This window comes from Myotis yumanensis, unplaced genomic scaffold, assembly GCF_028538775.1.
Source record: "Myotis yumanensis isolate MYYU_CA2020_CCGP unplaced genomic scaffold, mMyoYum1.0.hap1 SCAF_1, whole genome shotgun sequence".
Lineage (NCBI taxonomy): Eukaryota > Metazoa > Chordata > Mammalia > Chiroptera > Vespertilionidae > Myotis > Myotis yumanensis.
Window position 1 is genome coordinate 148,327,403 of NW_027223752.1, and position 23,014 is coordinate 148,350,416.

Consider the following 23,014-nt stretch of genomic DNA (forward strand, 5'->3'; position numbering starts at 1 on the left):
TGGTGGGACTGCAAATTGGTGCAGAAGTGTGTTATTGGACATCCCTGAGTCAGAGGGAGTGGGCTCTCTCCACCTCAGTTCTTGTCTCATTGTATAAATGAATTTAAAGGAGTGACCCTGATTGGATTGTGTTAAAATGAATTTATTAAAAAATTAAAGCCCTAGCCGGTTTGGCTCAGTGGATAGAGTATCGGCCTGCGGACTAAAGGGTCCCAGGTTCGATTCTGGTCAAGGGCACATGCCTGGGTTGCGGGCTCGATCCCCAGTGGGTGGCGTACAGGAGGCAGCTGATCAATGATTCTCTCTCATCATTGATGTTTCTATCTCTCTTTCCCTCTTCCTTCCTCTCTGAAATCAATAAAAATATACATATAAAAATTAAAAGCATGCATACTTATTTAAGAAGCAATACAAGCAAATCTATACATCTGTCTTATGAATCACAGATGGACTCTCAGCTAACATGAAGAGCTGAGCTAACATGGGGGTTCGAGGCATTATATACCCTCCTGTTGATAAGTTGTTGTTTTTTAATTCCTCTGCTAATTATCCTGGTATAGATTAACTCTGAAGGTCACCCCTTTTCTTTGTTATGGCTTTTTCACAATTTGTGAGAAGCACCTGGCAATTAAATCCCCAGACTGCTGGCTTTTCTGTTTATACAGTGGGATGAGATAAGACTGCACTTTCCTTTCCCCCTCTTCACTGCTGCCTTAACAACTCCAGGATGATTTGCACTAAATAGTCTGGTTAGTGAGAAGTTGAATTAGGATTCCTCCTTCTCCCCTCCCCTTTCTCTTCTCCCTCCTCTCCTGCGTTCCTTTGTGAGGAGAGGTTTTAACCCTTTGTTCTCAAGATAAAGTCCTGCTACAAGCAGCTTGCAAAGCTTTTTGGCTTTGTTTAATTTTCCTGTTTTAGTTTCCCTGTTCCACTCGTCCTGGAATTTTCCTAGCTTTTCACTGTCCTATAATATTCGCACTGTCTGTGATCACTTGCTTTTATCCTGAAGAATTTCCTTTAGTATTTCTTATAAGGTGGACCTGGTAGCAAAAAATTCTCTCAGTTTTGTTTATGTACGAATGTATTTCCTCTTCATTTTTGAAAGATAGTTTTGCTGGATAAGATTCTTGTGGACAGTTTTTGCTCTAGCAACTTGAATATGTCATCCTTCTTCCTACTGCCTCCACTGCTTTTGATGAGAAGTCAGCCTTATTAGGGTCCCTTGTATATGAGAATTCATTTTTTCCCTGCTACTTTCAAAATTTTCTTTTTATCTGAGGCTTTCAACATTTTTATTTTATGTGACTGACTATAAACTCTTTGTGTTTATGCTTCTTGGATGTATCGATTAATATTTTCTTTAAATTTGGCAAGTGTCAGCTGTTATTTCTTCCAAGATTTTTTTTCTGCTCTATAGTCTCTCTTCAATTCTTGATTCCCATAACATATATGTTTGTGTGCATACCTTTCTCTGAGACTGTTCCTATAATGAAGGTATTCTTTCCTCTCTCTTTTCATGTTTCATAATCTCAGATGATCTCTCTTAAAGTTGTAGACTCCTTCTTCTGTCAGTTCAAATCCACTGTTCAGTTACCCTAGTGAATTTTCATTTACATTATTCTACTTTTAAACTCCAGAATTTTTATTTTTACTTATTTTTGTGTGTGTGTGCATTGTATCTTTTTATTGATATTCTCTATTTGATGAGACATTGCCATCATACCTTTCTTTCTTCACTTCTTAAAGATGGTTTCCTTCAGCTGTTTTTTGTTTTTTGTTTTTTTTAAATGTTTTATATATCCTACTTGCTAAGTTCAATATCTGGGCCCTCTGACAGGTAGTTTCTGTCACCTTCATTTGTATGCACAAATTTTCTTATTTCTTTGCGTATTTCATAACTTTTTCATTTAAAACTGGACATATTATTGTAGGAACTCTGGATGTTAATCCCCTGGGGGCATTTATGTTATCTTTGCTTTTTTATTTGTTTAGTGACTTGGCTGGATTGCTTTAGTGAAATATGTCCCCCACAGTAGGAAGCCTCTGATGTTGCTCCTCAGAGGTCAAAGCCTTGGGCTCCTTCACAGTCACCCTGGGGCAACAATGGCTTGAACAGTGCTTCCTTTGTGTTTTCCCCTGATCCTTAAATGAGGCTGTCTGCCTCTGTTGACATAACACCCAGCTATTGGTTACACTAATTGTCAGCTAATTCCTCTATTGCTTTCCACAATGTATGTCTGGGGTATAAATTGATTCATTGTCTGATCTAATTAAATTCAGGCCTCTCTAAATGGGTATTTTTTGAGGCTGGTCATAGAGGTCTTTGAAGCTGGTCCGATCCAGCTTCTTTTTTCCTGAATCGCTCTTCTAAACTGTGTATGGTTAGCTGCTTGCTCTCATGCAGCTATCTACCAGCCTCCTTGTAATTACTGAGGTTGCCACTATTTTCAAGAGTACCCTTAGGCTTGGACTACCTCATCTGCTCTTTCAAATAAAGTCAAGTCCATTGGGGAGAGTTTGGGAGCTCTCTGTTTTTATGTCCTGCTTCTCTCCCTGGGCAAAATATCTGGGCTACTGTTCTGGAGTTAGCAGCTGGGCAGTGGTCCCCCATCTCTTAAAGTGACATCCTACTTTATAATCAGGGTTGAGGACCAAAGAGGTAGATTCTGGTTTTCTCAAATTGTGTCTGATGGCATGGTGTGAGGATAATAGGGACCCCTACTGTTCTTGGTTTGCAGCTTTTTTTAATTTATTTTGTTAATCCTCACCCAAGGATATTTTTTCCACTGATTTTGTTGTTGTTGTTAGAGAGAGTGGAAGGGAGGGAGGGGTTGAGAGAGAAAGAGAAAGAAACATCTATGTGAGAGAGACAACGTTAATTGGTTGCCTCCTAAGGGGCTGGGGACCAAACCTGCAACCCAGGTATATGCCCTTGACTGAGAATCGATCCCACAACCCTTCAATGCACTGGCTGATGTTCTAACCACTGAGCAATACTCCAGGGCTTGACTTCCTACTCTTGAGTTAGAACTCCATCATATGAATGGAAGCTGGGTAGAAGAATAGAGCCTCTCACACATACCTGGATTTTAGTATCTGTGACTCAGAGTTGGGGAGAGGGTGAAAAATGATGGTGGTCTGCCCCTCTTGGGAAGATTCTATAGACCTTGTTGAGAGGACCCCATCTTCTTGGAAACACTTCACCAGAGTAGAACTTTTGTCATTGTGCTGGTCAGAGGTGAGGAAAGTAGGGAGGTTCAAGTGTCTCAGACTCTTGCTGTACTTACTGAGATTTAGTTCTGTTCTTGAATGTTTCTTCACTTGCTATATGCCCTTATAAAATTTCCAAAGATGTTATTTTTCATAAAAGAAGTTTTAAATTGACTTTTAGACAAAGAGTATGAGAGAGGGAGAGAGAGAGAAAGAAAGAGAGAGAGAGAGAGAGAAACATCGATGTGAGAGCCAAACATCTCTCAGCTGACTCGTGCACTCCCCTTACCTGAGATCAAGCCCACAACCCAGACCTGGAGTTGAACCAGCCACTGTTCAGTGCACGGGATGATACCCAAACAACTGAGCCACACTGGCCAGGGCTCCAAAGATTTTAAATGGTTATTTTTATGATTTTTACCAGTTATGGTTGTTTCACTAGAGAATGGGTCTAAGAGTTCCTCACATAACCATTCTGGGAAAAAAAATCATATGAAATATTTAGTAAAGAGATAAGTCTTTTTACTAATTTATGAGGCCAACATTATGCTGACAAAAGAATATAAAGATATTGCAAAAAAAGAGAACTATATTCTATCCACATGAACATAGATGCAAAAATCCTTCACAGAATGTTAACATATCACATCCAGTAAGATATAAAAATGTTAATACATCATAACTGAGTAGTATTAATCCCAGGAATGCAAGTTTATTACAATAAGTTGTTTGCACATTAAAATTCACTGCATCATAATTTACTGTGTTAAGAGAAAGAGAAGAAAATCATTAAAAATGTGCCAGAATTCAACATCCATTTGTGATAAACACTAGGAATAGATAGAAATTTCACCTAATAAAGTGTATCTACCCAATTTTTTAAAAAGTGAGTAAAAAATTTGGGCTTTTCACAAAAGTACATATATATAAAATGTGTTCAATATCTTTAGTGAAATTCAAATTAAAACCACACTTAGACTACTAGTACATCAAAACTAAAATGGCTAAAATTAAAAAAGATTATTAATACCAAATATTTGTGAAGTTGCAGAGCAAATTGAACTTTTACGCATTGCCTAGGCAGTGTAAAACACTCTTTAGAAACAGTACAGCAGTGTCTTATAACATTACACATACACTTACCAAGTGTATGATTGCATTTTAAGCAGTTTACTCTTGCATTAACATAATAGATACAAAATTCTTACTAGTGGGCATTTGTTAAAGATTAGTTTCTACAAAAGTACTTAAACGTGAGTGTTGAGAGCACTTTTATAAAATGAGCAAAGTAAAAACTAAAATGAGTGTTAGAAAATAAGAGTTTCTGCCCAGCTGGCGTGGCTCAGTGGTTGAGCATTGACCTATGAACCAAGAGGTCATGGTTTGATTCCCGGTCAGGGCACATACCCGGGTTGTAGACTTGATCCCCAGTAAGGGGCATGCAGGAGACAGCCAATCAATGATTCTCTCTCATCATTAATGTTCCTATTTCTCCCTCTCCCTTCCTCTCTGTAATCAATAAAATAAATTAAAAAACCTCCTTTTCTTTATTAAAAAAAGAAGAAGAAAATAATAGTTTCTGCTTTACTGGCCTTTCATAGAATATTGTCAGACTAACCAAATGACCTTTGGGCATTCTTAAACAAAACGCAATTGAAAAATAGCACAAGACAGAAATAAGTAGTCCTTTATCAGAAATTTGAATGAAAATCTTATATCCTCTTCTAACATGGTAAAGACAGAATACATTTAGAAAAATTATAAAGCCTGTCTCTGGAAGTTAGTTATAATGATCTGTTTATAGAATATCATCCTTTTTGATTTAGGATTTATTTTTTAATTTTTGACTATAGCTTAAGTACAGTTTATTTTCAGTGCTGCTGTATTATAACTCTAGCTCTGGTTTAAGAAAATTATACTTTAATTTTGTTTGATTAAAGAACATTCTAGAATGTCAAATAGCTGGAATTGTACAGTATGTAGCCTTCAGATTGCCTTTTTCACTTAATAATATACTGTACACTTAAGGTTCCCCTTCTTTTGATGTTGGCAGCTAGATTTTAAACTCAACTCAGAATTGTATCTTCTGTTTCTTGGACACTTTGGACTAGTAGAAAAGTGTGCTGTAACAATTGGACATCCATATATAATCCATACCTCACACCATATACAAAAATTACCTCAAAATGCATCATAGAACTACCTACATTTAAAATCTAAACATATAAAACTTCCTCAAGAAAATATAGGAGAAAAATTTTATATAATGCTTGTGGGAATGCAGAATGGGATAGCCACTCTGGGAAATAGTTTGGCAGTTGCTTAGAAGGTCAAATATATGACCCATAGGACCCAGCCATTCCCTCTCTTAGGTATTTACCTAAGATAAATGAAAACCATCTATAATAATAAAAGTGTAATATGTTAATTAAACCATACGTCCTTCTGGATGACCTTCCAGATGAAGCTGGGGCTGTGAGGGAAACCCAGGTCCCAGGTGCCTGCTGGTGGCCGGAGGGAAGACTGGGTCCTGGGTGCCAGAGGGAAGCCAGTGCCAGCAGCTGGGGAAAAGGAAGGCCTACTCTTGCACAAATTTCGTGCCTCAGGCCTCTAGTATTCTTACAAAAACCTATATGTGAATGTTTAGTAGTTATAATTTCCCAAAACTGTAAACAACTCAAATGTCTTTCAATTGTGAATGATTAAACAAATAGTCCTTTATCCAATAGAATACTCAACATCAAAAAAAGGGCATAAACAACATTATTAAAACAACAATTAAAAAGTAATGTGCAACAACATAGATGAATCTCAGATTTATTATGCTAGGTCAAAGAAGCCAGATTTAATGGGCTACACAGCTTAAGATTCAATTTCTATGACAAAATCTGTAGGGACAGAAAACAGGCTAGTAGTTGCCAGGAGCTAGGAAAAGAACTTGACTACAAAGAGACATAAAGGAAGATTTTTGTGTGATGGATTTGTTCCATTGTGGTAGTGATTATGTGACTAATACATTTGTCAACATTCAGAATCGTGCACTAAATTGGATGAATTTTATTATAATGCAACTTACTCTTCAATATACCTTACTTTTTAAAAAGTAAAGTATAAATTATATATAGTATATATACAATACATGGAATTCTGTATTCTAACCTATAATAGATGGGGGAAAAGACCTGTTTTAAATAAAAATTGATACCAGAAAGTAAAATCTGAACTGCTTAGTGCAAATTGTATGATTGCATTTTAAAATTTTATTTACTGCACATTCTTTGGGTTTCTTTATTCCCCCCTGGGACATTCTAGCTGTTTACCCTTGCATTAACATAATAGTCAAGCACAGGAGGTGCATCCAAAGAGAGGCACACTTTGGAGAAACAGGAAAAACTTTTAGTCGCTCTGCAATTAGTTTCAGAAATTTTAAAACTGGTCCTGAGACTTGGTTCTTTTAAATAAGTTCCTTGCAATTTAAAGGGCTCTAATTCCTTTTCAGTCAATTTTGAACCTTTTTAGTTAATCCTCACATGAGGATATTTTTCCCATTGCTATTTTTTTTTTTTTTTTGTAAGAGAGAATGGAAGGGAGCAGGAGAGACAGAGAGAGGGAGAGAAGTAGCAATGTGAGAGAGACACATTGATTGGTTGCCTTAGGGGCCAGGGATTGAGCCTGCGACCAAGGTACGTGCTCTTGTGCAGAATCGAACCCGGGACCCTGCAGTCTGAGAGCCAACACTCTATCCACTGGGCCAAACCGCTAGGGCAATTTGTGAGTCATTTTATGAACTAATTATGCTGGGCCACAATGGAGGCACTGTAACACTGTATTCTGCTGCCAGGGCAGAACCCTTTTCTGTCTATCCAGTTAGAGGACTGGATACAGAAGAAAATGCAGGTGTTGGAATGTTAGGACTGTACCTACTGTATAAGCTGGAAAAAAATTTCTCTGAATATAGAAAGACACTGGTTATAAATGGGGTTCCATCTAAATGTTCATTTGTAAGTTCATGTTTAGATTTTAAAACAATCTCATAGAAACAATGTATACGTGATGGTTAGATCAACCAGCCCCAACCAGCCCATAAAACCTATTGGGGGATCACGGTGAAGTGTGAAGCTCAACTCTGTAATTAGACTGTCTGAGTCCACAAACTAGTCTGTCACTACTGCATGACCTTTTGCAAGTTACTTTACTATTTTGTGTCTCCGTTTTCCAATCTTTAATATGGACGTGATAATAATGCCTATTTTAGAGAGTGGTGAGTGATAGAGATAATACTGTAAATGGATTTGAAATATGCTTGGTACAAAGCATATTTGTTATCACTTATTTAATTCATAATGTATTCCAAGTGTTCAGGCATCCAGTAAAACCTAATTATCACAGTAGAGAAAGGTTTGTGAGAAAATGTGTTCAGTGTTTGAAAGTAGGATGCTAGGAATATACTTCCTCTCACCTCCTTCCTCTGCCTCCATTTAGGTTAGTAGAATCAGGGAAATTATGGCTCTTTCAGTTTCCAGGAGTTTGTGGGTACCAAGGCAGATAGGAGCGGAGGCTTCATGGGTCAAGGTAAGGAGAACATGGATGAGAGCCCCCAGAGAAGAGGCAGGTTGAAGACAAAGGCTAAAGGGGCAGAGATGAGGGGATCCAGTGTTCATGTATCAAAGCTTTGTTGATTCTAAGGTCATTTGCCTAGGTATCTCCTGTCTCATATCCCACTGCTAATATCAGTGTTTTTATGTTCTGCAAATATGCAGCTCCTTTGAGAATTTTCTGTGGGGTTTCATGTTTCCTAACTTTAGAGAACCTGGATGTGAAAAATTCTCCTACCATGCTCTTCCCTTTTGCTTTTCCATTTAGAGTCCTCTACTTTGCAGGTGGGGAGAGTGTGAGGGGAAGAGGCTAAACAGCATGGAAAACATGATATTTAAAACAGTTTCCTATAAAATATTATTTGTAATCTTTACTTCAAAGCATTCTGCAATTTTCCAGAAAGTAGTCATGTTTTTGAATTAATGCACATGTAAAATAGTATGTAGCCATGTATTGAAGTCATGGAACCTATTGCACTATTAATTAAGCTATCAGAAATCAAGAATGCTTTTAAGCCCTAGATACTAAAAGGTGGGACTAATTTGTAGAATCATGATTCTTATCCTTGAATTTAAAAATCAGGCCCAGTGCTTCAGATGCTCTTCTAAAAATTAACTCATATGAAAACTGTGTTGCAATAAGTAGTTGTAAAGTAGTTATAAGTTTATATGTTCATTTATTTATGAAACCATAAGGATGATGAAAATAATAATTTGAAACAAAAATTGGATACTTTAAAAAATGTTTTGTAGAAACTTTTATATCAAGTCCTTAAAATGTCATATTCATTTTAATATCAATCTTAAAATATTCTTTTATAGCTGTGCAATGGAGGATCAGTGACTGATCTTGTGAAAGGATTTCTGAAAAAGGGGAAAAGAATGAATGAGTCCATAATTGCCTATATTTTACGTGAAGCACTAATGGTAAGGCAATTTAAATTGTTTATGCATTAATTATTTGAGGCATTTCTCGTTAAATAGAAAATGTGGATCCTATTTTTAGAAAAATAATACATTAGAATTTATTAATGCAAGAGTACATATCCAAAATCTGAAATGTTTAGCACAGCTAATTCCTTTTTTCCACTGGAAATCTACCCTCCTTGTGTCAACAGAACCTTGAGTTTTGATCTCCTAAGTATATTTCTGAGATTGTGATTATGATGAGGTAGATAATGTGTATTTTTTACTAAGAGTTAGATTTTTATTTGCCATTATTTAAAACAAGTAGCCCAGTGCACAAAAATTTGTGCACTCGGGGGGGAGGGTCCCTCAGTTATTAAACATTTATCGGCACAGCACTGACCACATTGGTGGTGGTGGTGGCCTCGTCAGAATGTGTTATATTATGCAGATGAAAATCTATTTAAACAGATTTGATGTAGATATTTTCAAAGATGGAAGAATTGTCCCTGTCAACTATTTTAGTTGATTCATATATCCCCATATGGATTGCTGGATATAATAGGTCATGCACTGTCCCTGTCCTTTGTAGCCTTTGTTACCTTAAGGACTCTAGTTTTCCACTTATATGTTTAAGTACCAACCTTACCGGCTTAAAAATGTAAGCTTTTAACACTGCTCTCTCTGTTCCGAATCCTTCTGATGAAAAGTGGAGTTGGGTTGCAGCACAGGAGAGAAATTCAGAAGGGGAATATTGAAATAATGACTGCAGTAGGAGAAGAGGGAACCTATTTCCCTGGCCACAAGTGCTGGCGCCCTGGATCATAGGGCTGGCAGCTTCTCCGGGTGGCTGCAGCCTGGGACCTCAGGCAGGTGGCTTGTCCGTCTCCTGGGCTGCAGCCAGCCGCAGGCGCTGGCGCCTGGACCAAAGGTGGGCGGCTTCTTCTTATGGTGGCTTCTTCTTCTTTTGTGCTTCCAGGGAGGGCAGTCAGTTATGTGTATATGTGTGTGCATGCAAACATAGGCATGTACATGTGTGTATGTGGAAATCTGCTGAGCAAGTCAAAACCATAGAATAGTTGCTCCCTATTTCTTGAATCTTCCAGAGATATCCCCCACTTTTTTATTCTATCACTACTAGAGAGTCAGTATTTGCAGCCAGCCAGCCAATGACTCTCTCTCAGTGTGTATTTCTGACTTCTTCTTTCCCTGTCTGTCTTCCAACCTCTAATCATATTTCCACCTGGATGCATCATTTTTACTCCCAATATGCTGTATAGAGAAGGAGTCAGGATGCTGTCTTCCCATGAATAGTACTCAGTAAAAAACCAATTGCATTTTAGTTGGGCAATGCCCTTACCCACCCTTCAAATCCCTTCCACCATGCATTTCTGTTTCCCTTTTTGTTTGTTGGATTGTTCTGCTGCTCCTTCTCCTCACCCCACCACCCTTGGATCGTAATGTAAAATTATTTTACCATGTCAAGAAATTATTAAAAATACAGGTACTTAAAAAAAAAAAAATACAGGTACTTCTCCAAACACCAGCCAGGGGGCCGGGGGGGGGGGGGGGAGGCAGGGAAGAAGCGGCTGCTGGCGGCAACCTCTTTCCTGCCCCGCCCAGCTTCTCTGCCTTTGCCCTGCCACCTGGCTCTTGCCTGCCACCTGGGTTTCCAATCACCGTCAGCAGCAGGCGGCTTCTTCCATCCTTCCCTTTTCACCTCCCAGCATTGCGCCTACGTATGCAAATTAACCGCCATCTTTGTTGGCGGTTAATTTGCATATCACCCTGATTAGCCAATGGGAAGTGTAGAGAAGGTACAGCCAATTACCATGTTTGTCTATTATTAGATAGGATAAGTATATAAGCATTTTCTTTTATTGAGATCAACACATTTTCAATAAAATATTTGATGAGAGTTAAAGGCATGCTCTGCTTTTTGGAATTTTTATATAGCCCAAAGTGAAAGTGATATAACTTGATATGACTAATTCAATATTAAACATTTAAGAATCCTTGAATCTTAATTTTCACTGTGTTTCTTATAGGTTTTGTACAAATGCAATCATCTGAAAATGTTTTTGTTTGATGCTTTCTTTTCTTTTGATATATTTTTATTTATTTCAGAGAGGGAGAGAAAGATAGAAACATCAACGATGAGAAGGAATCATTGATCTACTGCCTCCTACACGCCCCCCATGGGGGATTGAGCCCTGCAACCTGGGCATGTGCCCTGACCAGGGATGAACCTGGTTCATAGGTTGACACTCACCCACTGAGCCACACCACAGGCTGGTGCTTTCTTTAAAAGGAGATATTTTCTACCTTCTAGGGACTTCAACATTTGCATAACAACAAAACCATCCATCGTGATGTAAAAGGAAATAACATCCTGTTGACCACAGAAGGCGGAGTTAAACTTGTAGATTTTGGTAAGTTTTATTTGAAATTCATGAATAGTGTGATACAACTTGATCATTAATATTAGCCTTGCTTTCTAGGCATTGAAAGTAGAAAAAAAGGCTGTATCTCCTTGAGGTTAGAAAGTGCAGATTTTTAAACATTTGGCAGATGAGAGATTCCTTGAAGAGTGACTTTCACGTCAGCTAGCTTGTGTCCGTACACCACTGTAGCTGTGTGTGTGGCTGATTCTTTAAAATGGATGGCACCCCATTGATTATCCTATACCTAATCCCACAGCCCTGACTAGTAATTGCTTTACAGATGGACATGTGCCCAAATCCAGGATTTTGAAATGTGAGGGGAAATCTTCAAAGTTCTCTGGGAAATTTTCTTCCCTCCTAAGAAGGAAGCACAGGGGAAGACGGTCTCCGTTTTCCTCCGGACTCTCTGTGTCTGTTGTGATGCCTGTACTGCTACAGGCACCTTATTCAGTCCTGTAGTGCTTCATTCCAAGTGGAGAGCCAATCCTGAGAAAGGCAGAGCTGAGGAAGGAAGAGCAAGGGTCTTTGATGATGTAATTCAGTCCCTAAATTAACCAACTTTGGAGCCTGCCCTAGCTTTGGACCTTTTTTCACGTGAGATAATAAATTTTCTATTTACTAATAAGCCAATCTGGAGTTTCTGTTTCATAGCCAACCTCTCTCATTTGATCTCTACTCATACTCTAATCTTGTGAGGGTGAGCATAATTATTCTAAGATACCTCAATATTCTCCCAGTGTTCTTCCCTTTCCCTTCCCCTGCACTCTGGCTGGGTAAGGTGTCCTTCCTTGTGCTTCTGTACCCAGCATATGTCTCCATTTTTGTGTTTATCACATAGAATTATAATTATCTCTTGGGTCATAGAAAAAGATACTTAGAAAGATAGTTAGATGGGTCTTTGAGGGGTGGGACTATGTCTTATTCTAATGCTTTGGATATTAGTAGTTCAATGAGTGATCATTGAATGAATCTTCCTTCGTTTTGAATTTGGGAAACTGAAGCTTAGGGAAGTCTATTGATTAACTTTAGAAATTAATTGTTTTAATATCCATGTATGTAGCTCTCTGGCTGATCCCAGAAATGAATTTCAGACTATAGTCTCTAGAAAAGAGTGGATGGATAGCATATCCTTCAGACAACCATGTGTGTTCCTCTTTTTTCCTCAGCTGAGCATTTGAAAACTACCCAGCAGCTGTGAGTTTGACAGTTAATTCCTGATTAATAAGTTGGATACAACTAGTATGTGTTCTAGTTGAGTTCAAAGCTGTGTGTTTGACAATCTGGCTGGGTTATGATACTAATAAGAACTTGTGCCTGAAATTGAAACACACACACACACACATACACACACACATCAAAACGCTCTTCACTATTCCATAGGCAGGTCCCTAACTTTACTCTAATAGACCCAAATGGAGAACTTAATATTAAACTGGAGGTTTCATAAATTCTCTTGCTCTAAAAAATGGTTACAACATATATAGCCTAGATGGAAATTATTAAAACAAGTGTAAGTAAACAGCTTCTCAGGCATGAAAGAAAAACTTGGTAAACCAGTAGCTTTGAGAAATGCAGCTTCCTGGGATACCCTCTGAAATAATCTAGATTAAAAACATATACGTAGATAATTAATAAGATGACCTTTTATGTGATCCTATATAATAAAAGCATAATATGCTAAGTGTCCGGTCGTCCAGTTGGCCATTCAACCAATCAAAGTGTAATATGCTAATGATAGCCTAAGGCCACTCAACCACTCACTATGACATGCACTGACCACCACAGGGCAGACAGTCGACCTGTTGACCAGTCGCTATGACTTGCACTGACCACCAGGAGGAAGATGCTCTGACAGGTAGGTGAACTTGCTGCTGGGGTCTGGCCAATCAGGACTGAGCGAGACAGGCAGGACATGCCCTTCCCCAGCTGGCCAACCTCTCTGCGTCCCTCCCAGGCCCTGATAGTGCACTGGTGGGGTCCCTTGGCCTGGCCTGTACCCTCTCACAATCTGGGACCCCTCAGGGAATGTCAGAGAGCTGGTTTTGGCCCGATCCTGCAGGCCAGGGCCTCTAGTATCGTTATAAAGTAGTCATAAGTTGGGAAGCTGACAAAATGAGAGCTTCTGTTTTAGATTAATTGACTTAAAGACTTAACTTTTAGCAATAATTAGAAAAGAAGGCCCCTGCCTATTAAATATGTTCCTAGACCTGATACTATATTTTTTGTACACAAGATAATACATTTATTTCTAATCTCCATGGTAAGAGGGCATGGATTCCATTCACCTAAAATGACGTGTAGGTTTTCATATGAATAAAAACCTGAGGATGGAGGTACATGCATAATGAAACTTCTCAAGGGTAGAAGGAATAAGATATGGTAAGCCACAAATTGCCGAATCAAACTGAAAATTAATGTCCTCATTTTATGTTTAAATCAAATATCAGAGAAGGTTATAGCTGAATGTAAAGATTTTAGAATACATGTTATTTGAATTTCTCACCTCATAAAATATACAGTAAGCTCATTATTGGGTACTGAAGACCTGTACTGGGATGGCTGCTAGTCCTCAAAATATCCAAAATGGAACTCCACCACCTCATCCATCCCTTGAAGTCTGCTTTCTATCAAGAATTTCTTATCTTAGAAAGTTACCAGCATCTATTTTGCTGTTCAAGCCAGAAATCTTAGGCTCATCCTTGAGACTTTCCTTGTCTCCCCCTCCCACATCTATAATTAGTCAGAAATCTCTGTCTCTCTGATATATATCCTTAGATTCCATCTTAATTGCTCCTTCCCAGTCTTAACCATCATCTCTAACCTGGGCTCCTGTAGTTACACTTTGCTGTACTCCCCTCTTCTGGTCTCATTCTCTTCCTTATGGTCCATTGTCCTCATTGCAACCAGAGGGGCCCTTTCAGAAAGCACATCTGGTCCTGCCACCCTCTTGCTCAGTATTCTGTTCCATGGCTTCCTCTAGCCCTTGGGAAGGACTTTCCTTCCGGTCTTCTGTGCTGGGACACAGTAAGTGCTGAATGACCCATACCTTTGTTATACCCCTTAGTGCTCTCTCCGAAGAGCAAGGTCAGCTTCTTCCAGTTCCTTAAATGTGCCCAACTCTTTCTCAGTCAGAATTCTGGCACATGTAATTGAGTACTTACAAGTACTTTTGGAAGTACTTAAAATTTTATCAACATGCTTTCCTCTTTTGCCTATCTAAACTATGTCTCACCCCAGTCTGCTTGAGGCACCTCTGTCTGGGGTGAGATCAAGGTTTGTTCCAGAAGGAATGCAAGAAAGTAACTGTAGTAATATTCAGTTTTAACATTCAAAAATAGGAATTTGTAGCAAGACCCAGGCTATCTCTTGAGAAAGTTCTATGTGAATTGCTCTAACTTTTCTTAAGCATATGGAGAGAGAATTCCCAGGGACACACTGTTGAGTTTCACATAGAGAGAATAGAAACGAGGGAAACCCTTTCCAATTCTGGGGTAGTTGTGGAAAGATGGAACAGAGAGAGAGACAGGAGAGTGAGACGAGCTTTTAAAAGTGAAGATGACAATGAGGCAGAAAGGAGCTCTTACCTCAGACGCCCACCGCTGCCATTCGGCATTCCAGAGGAGGCCGCTGCCCCGTCTGCCGCAGTCCAGGCTGGGGTGAGCCACATTGTTGTTACCTGAGGTGTAGAGATTAGCTAGAGGAAGTGCTCAAGTTGAGCTTCCCCAAACCCTTACCCTTAGTTTCCAGAAACCCAAAAGTACCTGAGAATCTGGCTGGAGAGCTTCTAAAGAGGGTTCTCAGGAAGGGAAGTGAGGCACAGAGCGGATCACCTGGGCCCGGTCTGCATAGGTGTCCGAGCCAGACCTCAGAGAGCTCTGAGCTCTAGCTGAAGCCATCCCAGCCTTCATCTGCTGGGAGGAACTACAGAAAGCCCTGCTTGCACAAGGAGAACAGACCCAAAGCTCACCGGATGCAGATACTAGCATCGGAGGCCAGCCGGGCCCCAAAAGCCAGGCAGACGAAGGCACGTGGCTCTAGAGAGTAGAGACCCACCACTCTCTTCTCCCTGCCCACAAGGAGTTATAAGCCATCCCTCATCCTGTACAGACAGTCCCATCTTCTGGAGAGAGGAAGGAGGAGGAACGTCATCTGAGAGATGGAGCAAGCACACTTTTATCCAACAGAGATTGAACTCTATCTGAAAGGACGAAGCTTCACTTCCCTCCCAGCCAGTGGGTAGTGGCATAGGGATAGACCATAAGAGTTATAGGCAATTGAAGAAATTACAGTTTCTCTGTATATGTAATACTAGTTAAGAAAATCTTTTGATTTTTTGCTAAGTGGATACGCTTTTACAGAAAACCACCAGACACTTCTGAGACCAGGAAGACAAGTGAGCTTGGAAATGTTATTAATGAAATCCATTAGCAGTCACTGGTGTATTATCAATCAAAAAATAATATGACCTCCCAGGAGGTAAACCCCTTTAGGCAAGTCAATTAATGTCAGAAAAATCAGTCCCTATCAGGAATAGAAAAACGAGAGACTATACTTGAAGGGCGGTTTTCAGTTCTCATTTCTGTGGATTTCTCTCTGTGGAATTTCATTTCTAATAGGAGAGTTAACATTTCAATACAAAAGTACAGCATGTACTTCTTGTGATTTATTTATACATTGTTCCTATGACAGAATATTTTATGGCTTTAAATCTCTTATTACTGACAAGCCCAAATTTAGACTAAATTCCCAATGAGTAATGTAGGTCGAAGAGAAGTTGTGATTTTTTTTTTAATTAAAACCCACTTTTTAGCATCAAGTGAGGCAATTGCATCTGAACTTTAAAACTTGGAAGTTCCTTTTATTCCTTTCTTTCTTCCTCAATAATTCAGAACCATAGCCTTTAGGTGGGGAAGAGCAAGCATGGAAGTGCGTGGTGGTGTAGCATGTAGGCCCAAAATGGGTGAGGAAGACATCCGTGCCGGAGGGTGTGGTAGTGTCTTGTAGGAGTGTCTTGTCGAGTCTCTGAGTGGGACAAGAAGAGCATTCACCTAGGAGGAGGAGGGGCCCAGTCAGGCTATCAGTTGAGCTAGGTAACAAGGGCACCTGTGTTGCAGTCAAGATGGAGACAAGAGGTTATTTACATAAATAGGGCTTCACACAATTAGGAAAAATCATGACAAGGGGAGCCAGGTTTCTTACTGTTAGAGAAAAGAATGACAACTATGGAAAGGGAGAAAAATGAACCCAATGCTGTTGGATTGGAATTGGAGGTTTCAATGTGAACTTGTGATTTTTAATATGTATAGAGGGATAGAAAAATATGTCAACATTAAAATTTACAACAACATGGATGGACCTTGAGAACATGGTCCATTATGCAAAGTGAAATAAGTCAAACAGAGAAAGCTAAGAACTATATGATTTAACTCATATGTGGAATATAAAACTGAAACTTATGTACACAAGCAGCAGTGTTGGTGGTTGCCAGAGGGAGGGAGGTGTGGGAAGAAAGGGGTCCTAATATGAGGTGACAGGAGAAGATTTGACTTTGGGTGGTGGGCACATGGTCCTATATACAGATTTTATAAATTAGTAATCCACACATGGAACCTATATGTTCATGTAGACTAATGTCACCCCAATAAAATTTAAAATAAAAAAGTGAAAAAAATGTTTAATAAAAAATTAGGAATACATGTATGGTGTGTGTGTGTGTGTGTGTGTGTGTGTGTGTTACCTAGATATTTCTACTAAGAAGGCTTGCAAGCATTGATACCCCAAAGCACATCCAGCACCTAACACTTGGTTTTTAAATATAATTCTCAACTAGGAAGAAGTGGGGATTTTTGGAGAAGAGCTGATTTTTAGGGCTATAAAGATGAACCTAGGCCTTAGTGTCCCAAAAAGTAAGGCAATGCTCAACAAATGATAGAGGCATGTCAAAAGGACACAGAAGCCAAATTGAAGCCATTCTCATTGATCAGATCTGGGAGCTCCAAAATAATGATAATAATGGTGGTAATAGTGGTAACCCATTGAATGAAACAGAAATCCATTAAGCTATATTTTGCATACTTACATACATGAATATCTGAATGAAAAGAAGCAAAAGCCTTTTCTTACAGAAGAATGCCAACTAATAAATATTGAAAAAATAATAAAATTGTTCATTTGGCAACTATTTTAGTAAGAATTAATTCATCCTAAAACGTCAATGGATGTTAAACTACCTGGTTAAGTTTTGATTCGAAATAGGATATTTTACATTGTTTCCAAGGACCTCTGCACAAAATACTTAATTACGAAAGAAGAAGAGAAACTTTATAGGGAAGAATCCTGGCAGACACAAACATAATCAAGTGATCAAGTGAACACAAATAGTACTTGAAAAAAAATGAAAATCACATAATTCCTGATAGGATGCAGTGAGAAGACTTTAGTATTGTTTCCGTTATATTCCTGTCAAAAATATTACCACGAGGGAATATCTGACAAATACACATTCAGGAACATTCTACAAAATAACTGCCCTGAAATCTTAAAAAATGTCAAGGTTGTAAAATTCAAGGAAAGATGAAGGAACTTCTCCAGATTGAAGGAGACTAAAGAGACCTGACAACTGAATGCAGCACATGCTCCTGGGTTGGATCCTTTCATTGTAAAGGGCATATTTGGGACACTGGGTGAAATTTGAATGGTGTCTGTAGATTAGATGGTAGGAAGGTAACAGTCTTAAATTTCCTGACCTAATTAGTTGTGTTGTGGGTATTTAACGGAATGCCCTCGTTTTTAGCAATTACACACCAAAGTATTTGGGGGGAAGAGACATCATGTAGCCCACTTACTCGCAAATGATTCAGATAAAAGTTATTTGTACTTCTTTTGCCAACTTTTCTCTAAGGTTGAAATTATGTCAGCATTTTTTTAAAGTTATGGAGTAGAGTTGGAGACTTAACACAGGTCTAAAGATGTGTGTGTGTGTGTCTAAAGATTGTATATACATTTGATTGTTGAATAAATCTTAAAAGTTTGAGAGCTAGTGAGTGCTTTATAGAAAATATGTGTTGGGAGGGGGAACTTGGGGGAACAACCACATTTAAAATATGGCAGCGCTGTAGAACTTTTTTTAATGTTTTTTTATTGATTTCAGAGAGGAAGGGAGAGGGAGAGAGAGCTAGAAATATCAACGATGAGAGAGAATCATTGATCGGCTGCCTTCTGCACATCCTTCACCATCCCCCACCCGGGATCAAGCCTGCAACCTAACCTGGGCATATGTCCTGACATGGAATGTAACCATGACCTCCTGGTTCATAGGTCAATGCTCAACCACCAAGCCATGCAGGGCAGGTAGAGCTTTATAATTTTCATTCCTATATGATTAATATTTTATTCAGCTAGAATTTGATTTTTTACTTTGGGGAAGTAAGCTTTACTTGAAAGAAAAGACATTTATAATTATTTTTTTATATAAAGCAAAACCATAAATGGAATCTCTTTTAGAGTTTTGTAGTTCCAGCTGAACTTGTGGGCTCAAGTATTCCTTGAACTGAACATTAAGTTGAATTAAGCCAATCAACCTTATAGATAATGTTGTAAGGCTTAGTCAAGGGGGTATTTTAGTTGTAAGGACAAGAAACCCAAAGTAGCTACAGAAGGCCATCTCAGATAAGAAGAACAGGCCAAAGGGGACTGACACAGAGACAGGAGAATAGAAGGCAAGAACCTTGACTACTTTTTGCCTTTTTGTTGTTGTTAATCCTCATCAGATTTTCACTGATTTTTAGAGAGGAAGGGAGGGGAGAGAGAGGGAGGGAGGGAGGGACAGAGAGAGAAAGAAACATTGATGTGAGAGAGATATAATATATCAACTGGCTGCCCTCTCTCAGGGATCAAACATGCAACTGAGGAACATGACAATGACTAGGAATCAAACCAGAGACCCTTCAGTCTGCTGGGTCAACACTCTAACCACGGAGAAAAACCAGTCAGGGCCTGCTTGTTGCCTTTTGCTCTCTCTCTCTCTCTCTCTCCCCCCCCCCCCCCCCCCCCAAATCTCTCTCCCTGCTTCTCTTTGCCAGTCTACAGACCAGTCTCTGGAGTTTCATGTTGCCCATCGAGGCTAATAAAAAATACAGCCTCAACCTTCCAAGTCTGTATGAATAATCTTATTGGTTCATTGCCAACAGCTAACTGACCCAGAGTTTTAACATCCCAAATCAGAAGGGATTTGGAGTGGGAGAAGGAACTCAGTTGAACCAGCTGGGTCGGATATCCACTTTTAATCCAATGAGCCATGCCTGGGGAATGGGCTGATACGGTACAGTCAAGCCTCCTTGGGCCAGCCTATTCTGCAAATAACTGACTAATGACTTTTAAAAAGAGGATATGGAAAGGGAGAGACAAAGATATTTTCTAAATATTGTAGAAAATATTTTTTCTTATTGATGTGCATTGCCTTATATTCTGAAGATGTACAAAATTGTAGTTTTTAATTATTGAAATTAAATTATATAATGAAAGTGCACCAAAAATTATATTAAGAATGGATTTCAGACATTTCAAAGTTTTTATCTAGTAACAGACAAAAGGAAATTTTACATCTAGGGATTTACCTAACACAAAAACAAACTGTAGAAATTTTAATAAAAACTACCAAGTATTCCTTTCCATGGTGTGATAACTTTAGGTGAACCAAAAAAGGACTTTCTTTTAAAAAACATATTGCTTGATATTTAGAGAGGGAGGTAGGGAGAGAGAGATGTCAGTTTGTTGTTCCGCTTATTTATGCATTCATTGCTTGATTCTTGTATGTGCCCCGACTAAGGATCAAACTCACAACCTTGGCATATCGGGATGGCGTTCTAACCAAGTGAGCCATTCGGTCAGAGCCACTTTTCTTATACTTTTTAAGAATCATCTCTTTGCCTCCTCAGTTTTTCTCATTGTAAAATAAGTGTTTGGACTAGAACTAAATGATTTTAGTTTGCAGCTTAAAATTTTAATTCCCAAAGAGCTTCAAGCAAGTAGAATTTTATGGTGAGTCAGGAGACAGGACAATGGGGGAGGTGAATGGGGAAGAAAGAAAATGAAAAAAATGAGTGATGATAGTGTACCCTAAGTGAGGAGTATTATAGATACTCAACTCTCTGCAACTGAGATTCAATACTATGTATATATGCACACATGTATACAAAGGCATACAGAATTGAATGGCACAGACAGCTCTAGGTGCATAGTTCATATGTTCAAAGCCAAGGAGAGTGCAGTGAGCAGTAATCTTGATGCCTTTAGAGACAACAGTATACCATGTCCAATATAAAATCTGAGCTGAGTATTAAAGAAAGGGAAAGATCTAGTGCCAGGTGAACTGGAGAGAGGACGGATCATTTGGTATATTAAGTTCAGGAATGTCAGAAGATTGATTATATCCCTTATATGCAAAAGGTTGTGTGAATATGAATTTCCTAAAAAGAAAGTATAAAACTTTTATGAAAATCACTAAGTAGATTATAACCCAAAAGTGATAAAGGATCATTAATGTATTCCAGTCTCCTAAATCAACAATGAGAAAACAAAAGCCTGGTCCCACTGTGAGAGGGACCTGAACTATAACTCCAATGCTCACCTAACCTCCGCTAAGTCCCTACTCTGGTGGAACAGGGCAACCTGAGACATCTCCTGGAATCAGTGTCAGATCAGAGTTAGTGCCCAGTAATGCCAGAAAAGCCTTATTATTTCCTTTTTCCTAGTGCACAGTCACCCTGGGAAAAGGCCATAGGTCCCTTTGGGGAAGGTTGAAGAAAGATTAATATATAACTTTTGGTGGTGTGCTGGGATTCTTCCTTAAGGGGTTGACCTCCCCTTCATGCAAGTGTTTCTGGGTTTATAAAGGACATGAAGTCTTGGACTTGATTGAGGGGCCATGACTGTCTGTTTTTATGGCTCCAGATAGACTTTTGTTCACTTAACTTAGAAGTATTTTACTTACACAAATCAAGTAAGAATTTAGTAGGCTTCCCATCTACAACTTTTAGGAACATTGAGATCCCATAGGCAATACAATTGGTCTCTGCAAGTCACACTCTTCTGATTTCTGCTTTGACTCTGCTGCCCATTATGGGAACCATGTCCACCTTGCCTTTGGCAAATGAGGGTCACCCTTTGGCCCCCGCTGCTCTGTGATCAATTATTCCCAATGCATTGAGCTTTTCCTCTTTAGTTGCAGCAGTTCCAATTATAAGTTCTAGCCTACAAAGATGAGTGATAACAGAGCTCTTCAAGGACTATGGGGCTCCCCTCAAAAGTTATTTCTCACAGTTCTGTTGAAAGGTATGGCCTATGAACCCTCCCATGTTGGATGATAAATACACTCTACCATTCCACTCTTCCTAAGCCTTTGAATCCTTTCCTGTAGACTAAACCAATGTAGTCCAGGTATTTCAAATTCATGTACTGGGAACCACTTTTTGGTCCATGTCTGAGTCAACCAAACAAACTGATAGAGAGCTTTTTTAACTCTCCAAGCTACAATATTAATTGCAGTGTCTCTGCTTAGAGGCCCCATATCAGTAAATTGAGTCTGATCCAAATTTATGTTCCTTCCACCCTTATCCTACACCTTTGTTGAACATTCCCACACATATTCTCTGAATTTCTGTATAAATCTGAAAAATCAAGTTGTTCTTTGTACCTTTGTATCTCATCTTTAGGGTCCTACTGGGACTTGAGTCTAGTTGTTGGTTTAGAAGCAGGGAGATGGTTAGGGTGGGTCCTAAGAGAATAGATGTCTTCTGAGGCAACTACATCAGAGGAAGCATTACAGTTTCCTTAGTCAGTGCAAAGTTAATCTCTTTTGATGGGGATAGAGAGGTTACCAATTGTACCAGCAAAGACATTTATCATAATTTAGTAGTTCAAAGTCCCCAGCTTCACCAGGTCCACATTCTAATGTTCAGGATCCCATTCCTTTCCAATCAAGGCCCTCACTTTAACAGTAGACACCCTGTGAGGTTGGGAAATTAATTTGCAATTCAGCCACTTGCAAGATGAGATTCTGGATTTGGTTTTCAGCAATCTCAGCTCTGCAGCTACATGAGAGAAGGGTCTATCTCAGGGCAGACATAGTAGCTTTCAGGTCATTTATGTAGCACTTGAACTGGGAATTTGAACCCCTGAGCTCATCCTTTTCTTTCCTCACTTTGTCCAGTGACTTTAGAAGCAAACAGCCAATCTCATTATACTCATTAGTTTGACAAAAATGTTTAAAGAGGTCATATAGATGGTCACCCTGAATTGTATCTCCTGTAGGTATTTGGTTACAAGTATCCAGTGATGATGTTTTGCATATTTCTATCACCACATCATTCATGGACTATCAGTGCTCTTTCCTACTGGAAATAGTCAGTAGTGTCTTTAAATCTAATCAGAATAGAAAGCCAATTCCAGAAGCCTGAGAACCAGTTCAGAAAACTCATCTTTAAGATTCTGTGTCTCTAGAACCACTCTCAGAACCAAAACCAGTATTAGGGTTCTCCAGAGAGATAGAATCAACAGAATATAAATGTGTATATGTATAAATATAGAGAGACTGAGTCTCCCTTATGAGAGAGACTCACGTAATTGTGGAGGCGTGGCAACTCCAAAATCTGATGGTAGGCTGGTGGGTGAGGACCCGGAGGAGGGTTGCAGTGTGTCCAAGGGCAATCTGCTGGAAGAACTTGCCCAGTGGAGGTCAGTCTTTGTCCTACGAAGGCCTTTTACTTATTTAATGAGGCTCTCCAAATGTGCAGAATACTCTGCCTCACTCAAGTCCACTGATTTAAATGTTAACCTTATTCAAGAAACACCTTCACAGAG

The 23,014-nt window shown here is 39.1% G+C and overlaps 1 protein-coding gene across 1 annotated transcript in view; it reads left to right on the forward strand.

The window, feature by feature from the left end:
• The window catches only part of MYO3A (myosin IIIA), a 204,115-nt gene that overhangs the window by 12,607 nt on the left and 168,494 nt on the right, over positions 1 to 23,014 (forward strand). The window contains exons 3-4 of the mRNA XM_070408411.1: positions 8,628 to 8,732; positions 11,044 to 11,143. Coding sequence (XP_070264512.1) covers positions 8,628 to 8,732; positions 11,044 to 11,143 — 205 coding nt within the window. The remainder of the gene's footprint in view (positions 1 to 8,627; positions 8,733 to 11,043; positions 11,144 to 23,014) is intronic.